General features: G+C 48.3%; 1 protein-coding gene across 6 annotated transcripts; it reads left to right on the forward strand.

The window, feature by feature from the left end:
* The first annotated feature begins 497 nt into the window (after positions 1–497).
* TMEM246 (transmembrane protein 246) lies at positions 498–13,990 on the forward strand. Of its 6 annotated transcripts, none has more exons than XM_030567279.1 (4): positions 498–957; positions 1,471–1,698; positions 3,488–3,522; positions 11,957–13,990. In XM_030567279.1, the coding sequence occupies exon 4, from the start codon at positions 12,082–12,084 to the stop codon at positions 13,267–13,269; it is 1,188 nt and encodes a 395-aa protein (XP_030423139.1). In that variant the 5' UTR covers positions 498–957; positions 1,471–1,698; positions 3,488–3,522; positions 11,957–12,081; the 3' UTR covers positions 13,270–13,990. The 6 variants fall into 6 exon arrangements, with proteins under 6 accessions (XP_030423139.1, XP_030423141.1, XP_030423140.1 ...); XM_030567281.1 differs by having other exon boundaries at positions 1,471–1,598; XM_030567280.1 differs by lacking the exon at positions 3,488–3,522.
* The last annotated feature ends 290 nt before the right edge of the window (positions 13,991–14,280 follow it).

Here is a 14,280-nt window from a genome sequence, read left to right on the forward strand (position 1 = left end):
CATACACTGGTTCTCTTTCTCTCATACACCTGCCCCCCCTCCCACACACACAACCCAGCGGTTTAATTACAACTGTACATTGACATAATTTACATCAATAAAATGCTATAGACAAGGCCTAATTCTTGTCTCTATCACCAACAGAAGTTGGTCCAATAAGATTTTACCTCACCCACACAGTCTCTCTAATATCCTGGGACCGACACAGCTACCACAACACTGCATAAATCAAGAAAGACAGTTATTCTGGAGAATATAGTGGTAACATGGTGCATGACAGAAGAGCAACAGGGTTATGTCACAAAGGATCAGGTGGAGGAAGGAGCTTTTAAACAGCCAGGGAATGTTAAGTGTACTTGAAATCCTGTCCAGAGTCGGAAAAGGGCCAGTAGGGGGTAATCTGACTGGATTACCAGCCAGAACAGAGAATTGCAGCTGTCTCCAACAGTGAAGGGGTTAACATTTCATTAGTCCTACTGGAATGTTAATGGACCCTAGCAGAAATCCAGTGAGTCTAGCTGCAACAGGAGCTCAGTCCCTGGCTTTGTTGACATTTGTCTTAGTTATTTTTCCTCATTCTTTCTCTCTCGTTTTTGGTCTCTCTCTGTCTCCTGTGGTCATGTTTGGTTTTAGGTGCTTTGTTTAATCCCACCCTCCTGGCCTGAGAGAGAGGAGGAGGAGGGAAACTGCAGGGGAGAAGTAAGCAACAAGATAAAATGGATAGCAGAGGCAAGAAGCATGGAGGGTAGAATAGTGTGCTGCTAGGGAATATTGGAAAGGAAAGCGGAGACACCCAGGATTTACATAAAGCCAGCGGCTCAGGTTTTCAGGATTACTAGCTCTTTCCTTCTCTACATGCTGGGCAAGAATCCAGATGGGAAAACGGATAATTCTTTCTTCCTGTATTTTCCAGCCCAGCTTCTGTGCAATTTTTCCATTATGGCTTTTGCTGCTATGGTGAGTTTGATTTTTGCTATTTTTATACTGGGGTGCCAGGAGGCTTAATGATCTCAAAGGGCCATTGCTTTCTCAGACGAAAGGCACTGCCTAGACCGAAAACATTGTATTATGCTCCTGCCAGTTGTACAGCTCCTGTGGGGGAGATATTAGCGGAGGGTTGGGGGAAAGGGGGCGGCAGAAACTTAATGGTTGCAAAAAGCTGGTTTCCTTGAATGAAGATCTCTAGAGGGACTGTCGTTCTGGGAGCAAACTGCAGTGCGTTCTGATCACTGGGCAGGGGAAGAGGAGCTGTGGAAGCCCCTGCAGGGACAAGATGGATGTTTTGTGCTTGCTAGAAGGTGGGTGGCCAGGAGTGGTGTAATAAAGAAGGGGAAATGGATAGTGGTCAGGGCACGGAAGAAGCAGCCTTCTGGAGGAAAATTTAATGACGACCTAGTGTAAGGAACGAGTGACAGCTTCCCAGAACGATTCCTTAAATCAGTCTGAGTGAACGTAGCCCGAATTTCCTAGGACAACATCCCTGCGAGGAGCTTTCTGCCTGTTGGCATCTAGTAACATCTGCGGCGCCGTTGCCTTGGGAGAGACGGGGAAGAATCAGCTCAGCTGACACTCCCTCCTCTTTGACCGTCATCACCAAGGTAACTGCCATTAATCTCAAGCGATCAGCGCTTTAAGGGTCACATCATGCTACCTGGCAACGCTCCAGAAGGAAAGGACGCACTGGGAAAAACAAGGGCTGTAAGTATGAGATGTTTAAAAATTGTTGCATGGGAAGTTTGCAACCACAGTGATTGTATGGTGAAACATAGTGTATATTCTTAATAACTGCGTGTGGGGAGGAGGTTGGGAGGAATATCTGTAACTGGAACTATTGGTGATGGCTCTCTCTAAAGTCACTGGGAAGATGGTTTCATGCACAACTTCTGAACTGCCATAAATGCACAGTGGTTCAACACCTCAACTAGCATTTGCTGGGAGGACAGGGGAACAAGCTGGTCCACTTTACCATTAGTCAAAGCCTGCTGCTTTGTTGCCTCTCAAATGTGTAAAATATGTGTGTGCACAATGTATTTTCCAGCTGCTCTATTTTTCCCATTCACCCTCCCTTACTAGCTGTAGGGATGGGCCTAAATGGATTAGCGCTTTGCTCCAGAGCCAGTAGCATCATGTTTGCTGTCACTTCTTGCAGGGTGGCGAGGGTGGCACATTGTTTGTTTTGTATTCAGGGAAAGGCTGCCCACAGAGCTCTGAATCCTTCTGAGTTGAGTACAAAGAAAATGACCTAATGCTGCTTAAGATTTTCAACTGTCTCATTCAAAATAGGTGACTAATGTTTGCCTCTGGACACTGGCTGGAATCTGGATCCTCTGGTTCACACCTGCTACATTTGTACTGTGCTGCTGATCTGTCCTGACTGGAAGCTTTCAGACTTATCAGCAATGGTGTTTGATCACAAGGAAGTGTGTGCCTGAGACTGTTTTTAGACTGAGAGGCAAGAAAGGTGCAGCCAGAGGTGAAAGTAAGTCAGTAAACTTCCCCAGGCTGGCAATTTAAAGGGCCTGGGGCTCCCAGCAGAGGCCAAAGCGCCAGACCCTTTAAATCACCACTGGAGCTCTGCCGCCGCTACCCCAGGGCTCCAGCAGCAGGGCTGGGGCAGCGATTTAAAGGGCTTGGGGCTCTCTGCTGCTGTAGCGGTGGCCAGAGCTCCAGGCCCTTTAAATCGACCCTGGGCCCAGGGGCTCCCAGCAGCCTCTGCAGCTGGTAGCTCTGGGGATGATTTAAAGGCCCCGGGGCTCCCAGCCGCAGCCGGAGCCCCGGGGCCTTTAAATCTTGATTTAAAGGCCCCGCCTCTTCCGGTCGAGGCCACGCCCCTGCTCAGGACTCCAGCGTACCAGTAAGTCCTTTAGCTTACTTTGACCCCTGGGTGCAGCATTTCCTGAGTGGTGCAGTGATGACCCCATTCTACTGTTTTGTCCCCCAGCCCAACCACTCAAGGCAGGGGAATGGGGAGTTGTACTGCCATGCATGTGGTTAATGCAGAGGTTTTGCTAGTAGTGAGTGTTAAATGCCCAGGGTGTAGGGAGGTAGGAACAGCTCCTCACCTTGTGTGATCCTGGACAAGTCACAACACCCTTCTGATTCCCCTCCTACCTTTTGTTTGTCAGGTTTTGTCTATTTAGGCAGGAAGCTCTTCAGGGCAGGGCTTGTCTCTTCCTATATTTACATACAATGCCTAATATAAGGGGGCTTCGATCTCAGTTGGGGCCTCTAGTTGCTACATCATACAAAAAGACAATAACACCAGGGAGAGGAAGCCACCTGTAGGTCTGAAATTCCTGTAGTGCAGAGCAAATGATAGAAGGGCATCCATATGTGATTTGAAAATAAAAGGTGCATCCATATGTGATTTGAAAATAAAAGGTGCATATTAAAAGTAGAGATGAGCCCATATAAACCTCCATGTTCTAGACTTGGGGAAGTTCCCAGGCCATCTCTAATGAAAATTCCTTGTATTCTTTTTATTCAGGACATGTCTACTCTACAAAATTAAGTCAACTTAAGGTAGGTCGACCTACATCCACCTCAGTAATTAAATCGGTTCTTCGTGTCCACACTGTGCTCCTTCTGTTGGCAGTATGCATCCTCACCAGGTGCGTTTACACCAACTGAAGTGGGGCATTATGGGGCACTGAGAGCTGTAGCCCCAGCCCTTTGGGATGGAGAGTCAGAGCCCCACTGCCTCCAGTGTGCTAATCAGCAGAGCTAAGCCAGTATGGAGGAGCTTTTTGGCCACCAGCAAAGCAGATTAACTTCACCCCTGAAGCAAAGGCAGCAACGGGGAAGAAACTATAACTGAGTCATAATTCGGTGGTTGGGCTGCTCCTGGGATGGCATAGTTTACTCAGGGCAAATTGTAAGGGTAACCTCTGGCTACCACACCCATTTTACTCTCACTTATTTAACAGCTTGACTCTGTTTTCACTTTCCTTTTTCAGTACTCTCTTTCAGTAAGCCTGTTCAAATAGAGGTAAACAAGGTTTAATTCTTCTCCATCAGTCTCAATGCACTTGTTTAGGCTAAGAAACAAAGCCAGCTTGGACAAAGCACGGCCCTTTCTGACTGGTGTGGAAAATTACTGTCCCACTATTGCAGACCAAGCCAAACAAGTTCAACACCTGTCATAAGCCAGCCTGGCCAATCGCTAACTCTAGTAGGGGTCAGTCATGCTTTAGGTTTGTCTGCATCAGCATGACAACCATTTTCAAGCCTGGTTGAAGTGGCTGGTGAGGGACAGAGAGCAGGGTAACAGCTGATAGCAGTCATTCACAGGCCACATTTAACTGACCAGTCTCTAGCTAAGATGGAGTGCAGCTGTCTCAGAGATATTTTAGTTCTTGTATTTGTAAATAGAGTTTTGCAGTGAAGCCAAATTTGTTATAACAGCTCAGTTGTCACTTAGGCATCTAAATTAAATGGCCAGATTTTTCACAAGTGCTCAGCATCCAACAGATCCCATTACTCTCAGTGGGAGCAATTGGGTGCTGAGCTCTTCAGAAAGTCTGGCCCGAAAATGATCTCTCCTGACTAATCTCAACCCTATCGGAATTTAGGGTGGGAGTTGCTACACTAGGTCAGACCAGTAGTCCTCATAGTTCAGTATCTTATCTCTAGCAATGCTTGAGACCCAAGGCTCCAGCAAAACTTGAAACCCCTAGCTCAGGGGCGGGCCAATTTTTTGGCCTAGGGCCGCATCTGATTTCCAAAATTGTATGGAGGGATGGTTAGGGGAGGCTGTGTCTCCTCAAACAGCCAGGCATGGCCCAGTCCTGCCCCCTATTCGACCCCTCCTGCTTCTCGTCCCTGATGGCCCCCTCCAGGACTCCTGCCCCATCCAACGCCCCCTGTTCCCTGTCAGCCCCCGGACCTCCCACCACCCCATCCAACCCCCCCCACCTGACTACCCCCTAGGAACCCCTGCCCCATCCAACCACCTCTTCTCCCTGTCCCGACCGCCCTCGGAACTCCTGCGCCTGACTGTCCCCTGCTGCCCCGTCTAACCCCCCTCTCCTTCCTGACTGCTCCTTCACCTTTGCCCCCATTCAACACCCCTGTTCCCTGCCTTCTGACTGCCCCGACCCCATCCACCTCCCTCCCCCTAATTCTCCCCCCAAACTCCCCTGCCCCCTTACTGTCCTGCCTGGAGCACCAGGACAGGCAGCTGCACCACCCAGCTGGACCCAGCCACGACACTACACAGCACAGAGCACTGGGTCAGGCCGTGGCTCTGCAGCTGCGCTGCCACCAAAGGCTCGCAGCCCACAGCTCAGAGCACTGTGCTGGTGGTGGGTGAGCTGAGGCTTTGTGGGAGGGGGACCAGCAGGGGGCTAGCCTCCTGGGCCAGGAGCTCAGGGGCCAGGCAGGAGGGTCCTGTGGGCTGGATGTGGCCTGCGGGCCGTAGTTTGCTCACCTCTGAGCTAGCTGATGGTGTAAATTGGTACATAAAGTGAGAGAGAGAACAAAGGGAACTCTCTATTTTTCTTATGGGTTTAAGCTGGTCTGCCAGCAGGGACTTTGCAGGTGTAGCCGCAACTGTTTACCTCTAAAAGTTCTGTATATTTCAATGGGTTTTAACTACCTGATTTCTGCTTAAATCACACTAAAAATATCACCCCACACCCAGAACTCATCTGTCTTTAGCAAAGTGGTTAGAAGCTAGGGCTGCTAGGCACTGAGCCTGCAATTGAATCTGATGAAGGTGGACCTTGAAACTCCTGTGATGCCCGGGGGCTTGGTGGAGATGCAAGATTTCTGCTCACATGGGTGTCATTGAAGGAGCAGGGCACAAGTCAGACTTTCCCATGAGACAACCAGACATTGCTGCACACTCTGTAATCCTAACAGCTGATATTTCCATCACACCTTTTTCCTGAGGCTCTACATATTATGAGCTGGGTGAAACCTTGTTTAAGTAGAGTTAAAACCTCACTAAGTTTGATAGGTCTGAACATAGCCTTCAATTAACATAACAGTAAGGAAAGTCACTTATCTAAGACAAATGGAGTACAATAGAACCTCAGAGTTATGAACACCAGAGTTACAAAGTGACCGGTCAACCGCACACCTCATTTGGACAGTAGTAATGACAAAAAACAAAACAAACAGCCCACAAACAACACAAAAAACCCCAAATACAATTACAGTACTGTGTTAAATGTAAACTATTAAATGAAAAAGGGGGGGGGGAGTTTTAAAAAAAAAGATATGACAAGGTAAGGAAACGTTCTATGCTTATTTCATTTCAATTAAGGTGGTTTTCTTCTGCATAGTAAAGTTTCAAAGCTGTAGTAAGACAATGTTCAGTTGTAAACTTTTGAAAGAACCACCATAATGTTTTGTTCAGAGTTACAAACAACCTCCATTCCCAAGGTATGCAGAATTCTGAGTTTTTTACTGTGTGTGAACCTGCTCAGGAGCTTTTGCTGAATATTGTTTTGGGGCGGTTTGCATGTGGGCATGTGTGTAGGCAGAACAGAAAATAAACTAGGAGAGACTAGCAGAAGGAGCAGCTGAAAGCACAGTGTCTGACCCTGGAAGAAGCATGAGGACAGGTTTTTGGGTCAGAAGCACAGGCGGAGAAGATTATTCTTAGTTCTGTTACCAAAGAAGTTGTTTCTTACTATTTGATTCCTGCCGTGTTCAGAGACACAGGACTCTGTACATTCTGTGTAAATATGCAAAACTGCATCAGAGAAAAATACCAGTCTGTCATCAATTTCTACTCCTACCTGGAACATGCCCAGGGCCCCAAACTTTGGCTAGCCACTTGGGTCAAAAAGGAGTAACAATATGGTTCACAAAGAGAGCTCATCAGGAAGTGTGGTCACTTTCAGGTGGAACTCTAAAGCAGTGACTTTGGAGAACAGCGTTTGTTATGGTAGGAGGGGAATGGAAGAATAGCTTTTCCAATGAACACATTTTAGGGTGGCAGAGTGGGATTACCCAAGGTGCCATTTAATGGTAAAGAACTAGATTTTGGCCTTGTTTTACATGAGCACATAGTTGGAAGTAAAGAATCCCTCTGTTGTGATGACCATATGTGGGCTCCCCACGGAGCAGGCATGGTGGTAGCAGAACCATGGCTGTCCGCTCCTCCACACCAATACAGAGGAGAATACGCTGCACCCTGAAGAGGGCTGTTATATATGTCTTCCTTCCTCCACCCCCCCAGCACAACTGCAGTCCTGCTAGGTAGGGTGTCTCTGAGCTACCACAGGGGCAGTGTGGACGCTTTACTCCCCCCTGACTTCAGGCTGTGCCTGAGTGGCACAACATAGTTCAGAGTAAATGGGGATACGATAAATATGGGAAGGGGATTTGATTTGTATGCAGTGCCACATTCTGGAAGATGTGGAGTCATGGGGCTGATAGTCCTTAAAAAAGCGAGCAAGATCAAGTTATATTTTTCAGCTAAACATTCAGACAAGAAATCGATCAGAAGCTGAAACGGATACAGAGCTCTACAGGAGTGTGTTTAAGAGTAATATCAGTTGAAAGCATTTATGCTGTTACAACAAAAACATACAGCCATTGCACGTGGGGGAGGGTTGAAAAAAATTACAAAATCCAGTCATGCCCTAGATAAATATTTTACTGAAAATGCATTTAAAGTCCCTCACAAATCTCTCTAAAATCTTAAGGGAAATTACACAGAGAACTGTAAAAAGAGTATTTCAGTGAGAACATTGATAACACATCTGAAAAATGGAGGTAATGCCAAAATATGAAGCATTCTAATAAGTAGAGAAGAGCCTGAAATAAGAGTCTACATCCAGGTTAATGCCTGAGAGTGGGACCAGAACCAATCTCTAAAAAGTGCGGACTCCAACAACCCTGAACTTTGGGATCTCTCCATTTAAGCAGTTCCACTCACCATTATAGCCCCCCCTGGCTGGGAGGGGGGGTGTCCTTCATTTCTAGCACCTCAGTTGACCATTTCTTTGGCTCTGCAATGGCCTATTTCTGTCTTCCTATTTTATGGCCCAGCCTTCCAGCCAGATCATCTCTTTGCAGTTCTGTCTCCTTCCAGCTACAGAATCCACAGCAACATCCAAATAGAGCTCCTGATGTCCTTCTCAAGCTGTATTGAAGTTCTCTGCTTTCAAACCCCACTCTTGGGCACTGCCGAGTTAATTCTTTGCTCCGTTTCCCCAGTCCTTCCCCTTCCTGGGGACTCTGGCAACTTCTACCAGGGACCTCCCTGCTCCTTTGAGACTCTCCTGCTCTCTGTGGATCTCTATACCCTGCCTTCACCAGACTCTTCCCAGAGAGCTGGCACTTCCATCGCTCCTCTGTCCTAGATGTCCCCTTTTTGACAAAGTTCTTTCTCTATGTAGTCCTCCATGACCCTTTCCCAGCTGGGGTCATTACTGGTGATTATGCCACCAGATCAGGATCTGCTGTGGGGTAACTGCTAAGGAACAGGTAAGGTTGAGGCTGACTTTCCTTAAAGGGCCTGCTAACCTTTGGCAGGCCATTCTAGAGTTGATGGGGCCGGTCTAGTTCTCTTGGCCCCTTTGACTTGAGTTCCCGCCCCATATCTCTACTTACCCAGGAAACCGCCCCTCTGCTCCCATCTGACTGTGCTCCAGTCCCACAAGTTGTGGTTCTTCTCCTCCTCCTCCATCACCTGTTTACATCTCCGTGACCATTCTACTCCTGCTATGTGAACAGGAAGTCAGTAGATGGAGCCACAACACAACTTTCCAGGCCAGGAGAAAGATGGAATTGCAAGCCTCTCTGCGGTGACTTGTAGGCACAGCGATCTGGGGATGGTACCCTGATGACTGGCTGTGTGTGTATAGCAAGCATCCAAGACAGCGAGACCCTATGCAAGGGCACAGGTCTCAGGGTACCTCTGATTCACCAAACTGTGTTCCATCCAAGCATCTGATGAGCTGGCAGCCAGTCCTGCATTCCTCTCTCTCCCAAATAGTTCAAAGATGCCTTTCCTGAAGGGTGGGTGAAGAACAGGTGGCATCCGCTTCCTGCTCTTCCCTGCCTCAAACAGGCCACCCTGATAATGATCATCTTTGGGACCAGGGACCTGCTCAAACAGGGATTACCTAGTGTGACGAAGTGGGACTGGTTTTAATGTTTCCTCTGAATACTGGGCTGGTGCCTCAGCTCTGGCCGACCCTCTGTCACCTAGCAACTAATGGCCTGGCTCTTCCCCCCCTGCAAGGGGATGCTAAAGGTGTAGGAGACAGAGAGATCAGGTGACCCCCTGGCCCAGGAAAGAGACAAAGCCCAGAGAGGAAGGGCTGGAGGGGATTGGGTAATTTTTGGAAGCTGGCTGGAAAATGGAGAGGAGCTCTGAGGAGGCTCAGGCCTCCCAGCGGGGCGGTGGCCTCCCTGGGGCCCCAGATGGACCTAACTAAAGGGCGTCCTGTTGTCTGTACTGGCAATACCTGTTTTGGACGGTATTCCTGTCATCTAAATAAACCTCTGTTTTACTGGCTGCATGAGAGTCACATCTGACTACAAAGTGGGGTGCAGGACCCTCTGGCTTCCCCAGGACCCCGCCTGGGTAGACTCACTGTGGGAAGCACATGGAGGGGAACATGCTGAATGCTCCAAGGAGAGACCCAGGAGGCGAAGACATGTGAACTTCTTGCCCTGAAGATAGTCTGCTCCAAGGGAGAGGAGACTCCCCAAAGTCCTGACTGGCTTTGCAGTCAGAGCATCGCCCAGGGACTCCATGACACCTAGCACCCAGTATGTGTTCCTGAAAACTACAGAGCCAGAACAGCTTGCTGCAGGCCCACAGCTCCTCTAGCGCTGGCTTCCAGTTTGTTTGGTGGAGGGAGCCCGATTTCCTTCCTCTACTCTGAGAATGTTAATGCCACCATTGATAGTGCTCCCCACCCACAGATGCGGGACCTGATCCTGCAGGGCCTTGCAGACACAAGCAGCCCTGCTGATATCAATGGGCCCACACCCATGTACTTGTGCAAGTGAGGCTTTGCAGCATCCAGCCCTTCATGCAAGTGCTCCCTTCACCACTGTGCCTGACAAACTGAGGAGCAGGAGCAGTACATTCACCAAATTAGCCCAAGATAGCTTCAGAAGTAGACCTCAAGTCCCTCGTGTCCTTGGGGCTTCGGGTCCTCATGCCCTGAGGACTCTGGGCCCATATGCAGAACAGCAGTACAACTCTCTGCTCTAATACCCTTGCAAAGCTCATACATTCAACACAATAGGTTATACATAAAACTTTCAGTTTCTTCTCACTGTGTTTCTGTGGGGACTGAACTGTTCAGATTTTAATTTGTTTTCTTTATTTATGTTAATATATAACTGAAAGTAATGTCTGTGAATTATAAAATAGGCATGTTATGCTGTAAACATTAGATTATTTGTTTCTTTACCATAAGATTGGACAAACTTATTTAATTAAATTCATTTATTTAGTTCCTTTTGGGAGTTGAACGTGGGGAGGTTGACCCTGTGCAATCCTTGCTGAAAATCCTTAGAGCCTGATCTCTGGGTCTCCAGCTACTTTTATATGGGAGTTGGGTTTTTTTAGGCACTGGAGAAGGGCAATGAAGTGAACTATAGCCCACCCAAAGGTTACACTAACTTTGTGTAAACTAAGTGCATTGAGACAGTTAAGAGTGGGCTAGTGGCAGCCCAGAAGAGTGGGGCAGAGTAGATGGACAAATACTAATTTTTAGGAAGTTAGAGGGGGTTGGTTGGTTCAGCTTTGATTTCAGATGTTTAATGCAAACTCTTAATTCTAAATCTGAGTTAACTGTTTAATCAGTAGATATATCCAGTTGCTCCTGAGTCTTTGTCTATAATAGCACTTTTGTTGGTAAAACTTTTTCCTCCTTAGTGACGTAAGTTTTGCCAACAAAAGTGCTGGTGTGCACAGCACTGTATTGGCGGGAGATGCTCCCCCTACTGACATAGCTGCTGCCACTCATTGGGGTGGTTTAATTATGCCAATGGGAGAGCTCTCTCCCGCCAATGTAGAACAGCTCCACGGGACACCGTACAGTGGCGCAGCTGCAGCGGTACAACTGTGCTGCTATAAGGTCTGCAATGTAGACATAGCTTGAGAGACTTGATCTGCCTCTTTAAAGTGGTCCAGAAAGAGGGAGCAACCTGGGAGTAGGGGATCGGAATTGCATTATTTAATAGAAGGAGGGAGAGAATCATGGTTATGTGCCTGAGCCTGTTTCAGACATTCATTTACTGCCATCAGACTCCACAATGCATTGAACCTCACAGCACCCCAGAGAAGCAAAGAATAAAACAGGCATATGTACTTGTGAAATCACGACCTACAGAAGAGAAGTACATGTTTCTATCTGGACCGAAAGTATGGTCTCCTGGTTACCACACTGGGCTGGGACTCTGGAGAGTTGAGTTTAGATCTTGGCTCTGCCACACACTCACCCAGTGACCTTGACCAAGTCATGTAATTTCTCTGTGCCTCAGTTCCTCATCTAGACAGTAGGGTTAATAATACATTCTTCCATTGAGACTGAGTTGTCTACTTAGATTGCAAGCTCTTTGAGGCAGACACAGACATATGTAGAGCACCCAATACAGTAGGGTCCCAATCTCAGTTGGGGCCTCTACGTGCTTCCATAATAATAATGTTACTAACAAGATCAGAATCCCTAGCAATCTCATGGGACTCTCTAGCCATGGCGTGTGATGTAGTAGCCTCAATGAGCTCAGCAACTCAGGATGCACCCCTGGGCTCCTTCATAAGTCACCCTATTATTTCTTATGCTGTCCCAGTAAGGGACCCATTGAGCATGATGCCCAGGGACCTTTTCCCACTGCTGCTTCAGTGGCATGGCATTAATTTCCCCACGAGCTCGTCACAGATTTTTGCTCTCACCAGATTGTTAGGCCTGGAAGTTCTTCCTTTGATACTGGTTGATTTGTGCATATTTTTAAATGTTTCCTTCTTTCCCTGTAGGTTGGCTGCATTGGTTGGGCCTCACTTATGTTGCACCACTGATGGCTTGCGATTCTAAACAGAAGCAGAGGAGTGAACGAATTGAGGCATGAGCACAGGGGGACCACGCCCTGTATCCGGCAGCCATGCTCCTCAGAGGACTGCGGCTCCATGGGAAGTGGTGCCGTTTTTCCAGTCCCATTACTCAGTTCCTTACCTTAACTGTGGTGACGTTTGGCGTGTTGGCTCCCTTGATTTGCCACCGGCTCCTCCATTCCTATTTTTACTTACGCCGCTGGCATCTGAACTCCATGAGCGAGGAGTTTCTGAAGCAGAATCAGGAGGATGGCCAGACTGCCCTCCGTTACTTTGAGGACCTGCGGACTCCTAACTCCTCGGAGATCTCAGGTGACAAGGCCCTCAGACCATGGCTGCTCATCACCATTGTCACCGTGCAGAGGCGGAATGAGTTCCACTACGTCCTGCAGGTAGCTTCCCGCTTCCACCGCCTCCTCCAGCAGTGTGGCCCTCGCTGCCAGAACTACCAGGTCTTTATCTGTAATGTAGAGCAGGACCCGGGCAACCACCAGGACGCCAGGCTGTTGGGTAACTTCTTTGCAATGGTCAGCCGCTACAAAAACTGGGAGGACCCCGATGCCGCAGTGAACCAGTTTGAGAAAGAGAAGCGGGACTATGCATTCTGCATGGAGCAGTCGCTGTTGGCCTACAATCCAGAGTACATCCTTCTGGTGGAAGACGATGCTGTTCCTGAAGAGGAGATATTTCCCGTCCTGCAGCACCTGCTGTTGGAACGGCTCTCAAAGCCACACCTCAAAGATGCCCTCTACCTGAAGTTGTACCATCCCGAGCGACTTCAGCACTATATTAACCCAGAGCCTATGAGGATCCTGGAGTGGCTCGGCCTGGGCATGTTTCTGGGCCCCCTGCTGAGCTTTGTGTACTCCTGGGTGTCTGGCCGCCCAAGCCTTACCTGGCCCATTGTCCTGTTCTTTGCCTTGTACAGCATGGCACTAGCAGAGCTGGTGGGTCGCCACTACCTGCTGGAGCTGCGCCGGCTGACCCCTGTGCTCTACAACGTGGTGCCAGTCACCGAGTGCTGCATGCCCGCCATGGTGTTCTCCGCCTCTTCCGCCCGCCGTGCCTTAGGTTACCTTCAGGAGGTGCACTGCCATCCAGGCTTTGCCAAGGACACTGCACTCTACTCCCTGTTGCGCATCAAAGATGAGAGGGCCTACGTGGTGGAGCCCAATCTGGTCAGGCACGTGGGGATGTTTTCCAGCCTCAGGCCAAATAACATCCCTAAACTACTGTGACCCACCAAGAAATGCCTTTATGGAAAAACTGGGAGCCAAAGGAGCCTTGTCCTTGGACAGACATATCAGGTGTGACTCCAGAGGTCATGCCAGTTGCAACTGTGCTCAGAACTACCAGTGCCACCTAGTGGAGGGAAAGGAAATTAAAAAAAAAAGTTTACTGAAACCTATAGCTACATTTATTTTATAATGAAGAAGTGAAAGGAGGGTGGAGGTTTTCAGGGAAGGGGAAGGTTTGCTACTATCCTTAGTCATTTTTGGGGGGAGATCCCAATACATACACACACACACACATGCCATTTGCACGTGAATGTGCCTCCTACAGCACTGTCCAACAAACCAGTCTCTGATATCACAGACCCAAGACAGTTTGGCTATATCAGTGGATGTTTGAGATCTCCTTTGTATTTTTAGCCCCATGCGCCCCCCCACCCGCACTTGTCCTTCCTTACCTACAATGGCCCTGTCTCAATTCCCTCCACATTAGTCAATGCCACTCCTGTGGTCACAATCTCTCAGTCTCAAGATACTGGAAATGCTAGCCAGGGTGAGTGCATCGGGCACAAGGTGACCTAGGAGGAAATATGGAGCTGGAGAATAGCCCTTGTTTCCCCGAAATGTCTCTATATATTATCCCGATGATCTGTTCATCTCCTCAAATAAAAACATGAAGAGACCTTTACAAGAGGCATGATGCATATAGTGAGTCCCTTACCCCACATTCTGCACATGGTTCTGGGAACACGTTTCATGCTGCTTCAGCACCTCCGGGTCTTCTCCTTTGTGGGTAACACGCCTCTTCCCCCCAAAGCTTTCTTTTCACCTTGGAGCAGAGGATCTGAAACGCAAAGTCCATGTTGTTAGGATACAGATGTTCAGGCCTGTCTGCAAAGGCCTATACTTTAAGAATTTAGGTGTATTCTTATCACTTAGCTAGTTATAGAGGTATAAAAGAAAGAATCAAAAATCACTGTCTGTCTGGGCCTTCTCTTACTGTGACAGTCTGAGGTC

This window comes from Gopherus evgoodei, chromosome 6, assembly GCF_007399415.2.
Source record: "Gopherus evgoodei ecotype Sinaloan lineage chromosome 6, rGopEvg1_v1.p, whole genome shotgun sequence".
Classification (NCBI taxonomy): Eukaryota; Metazoa; Chordata; order Testudines; family Testudinidae; genus Gopherus; species Gopherus evgoodei.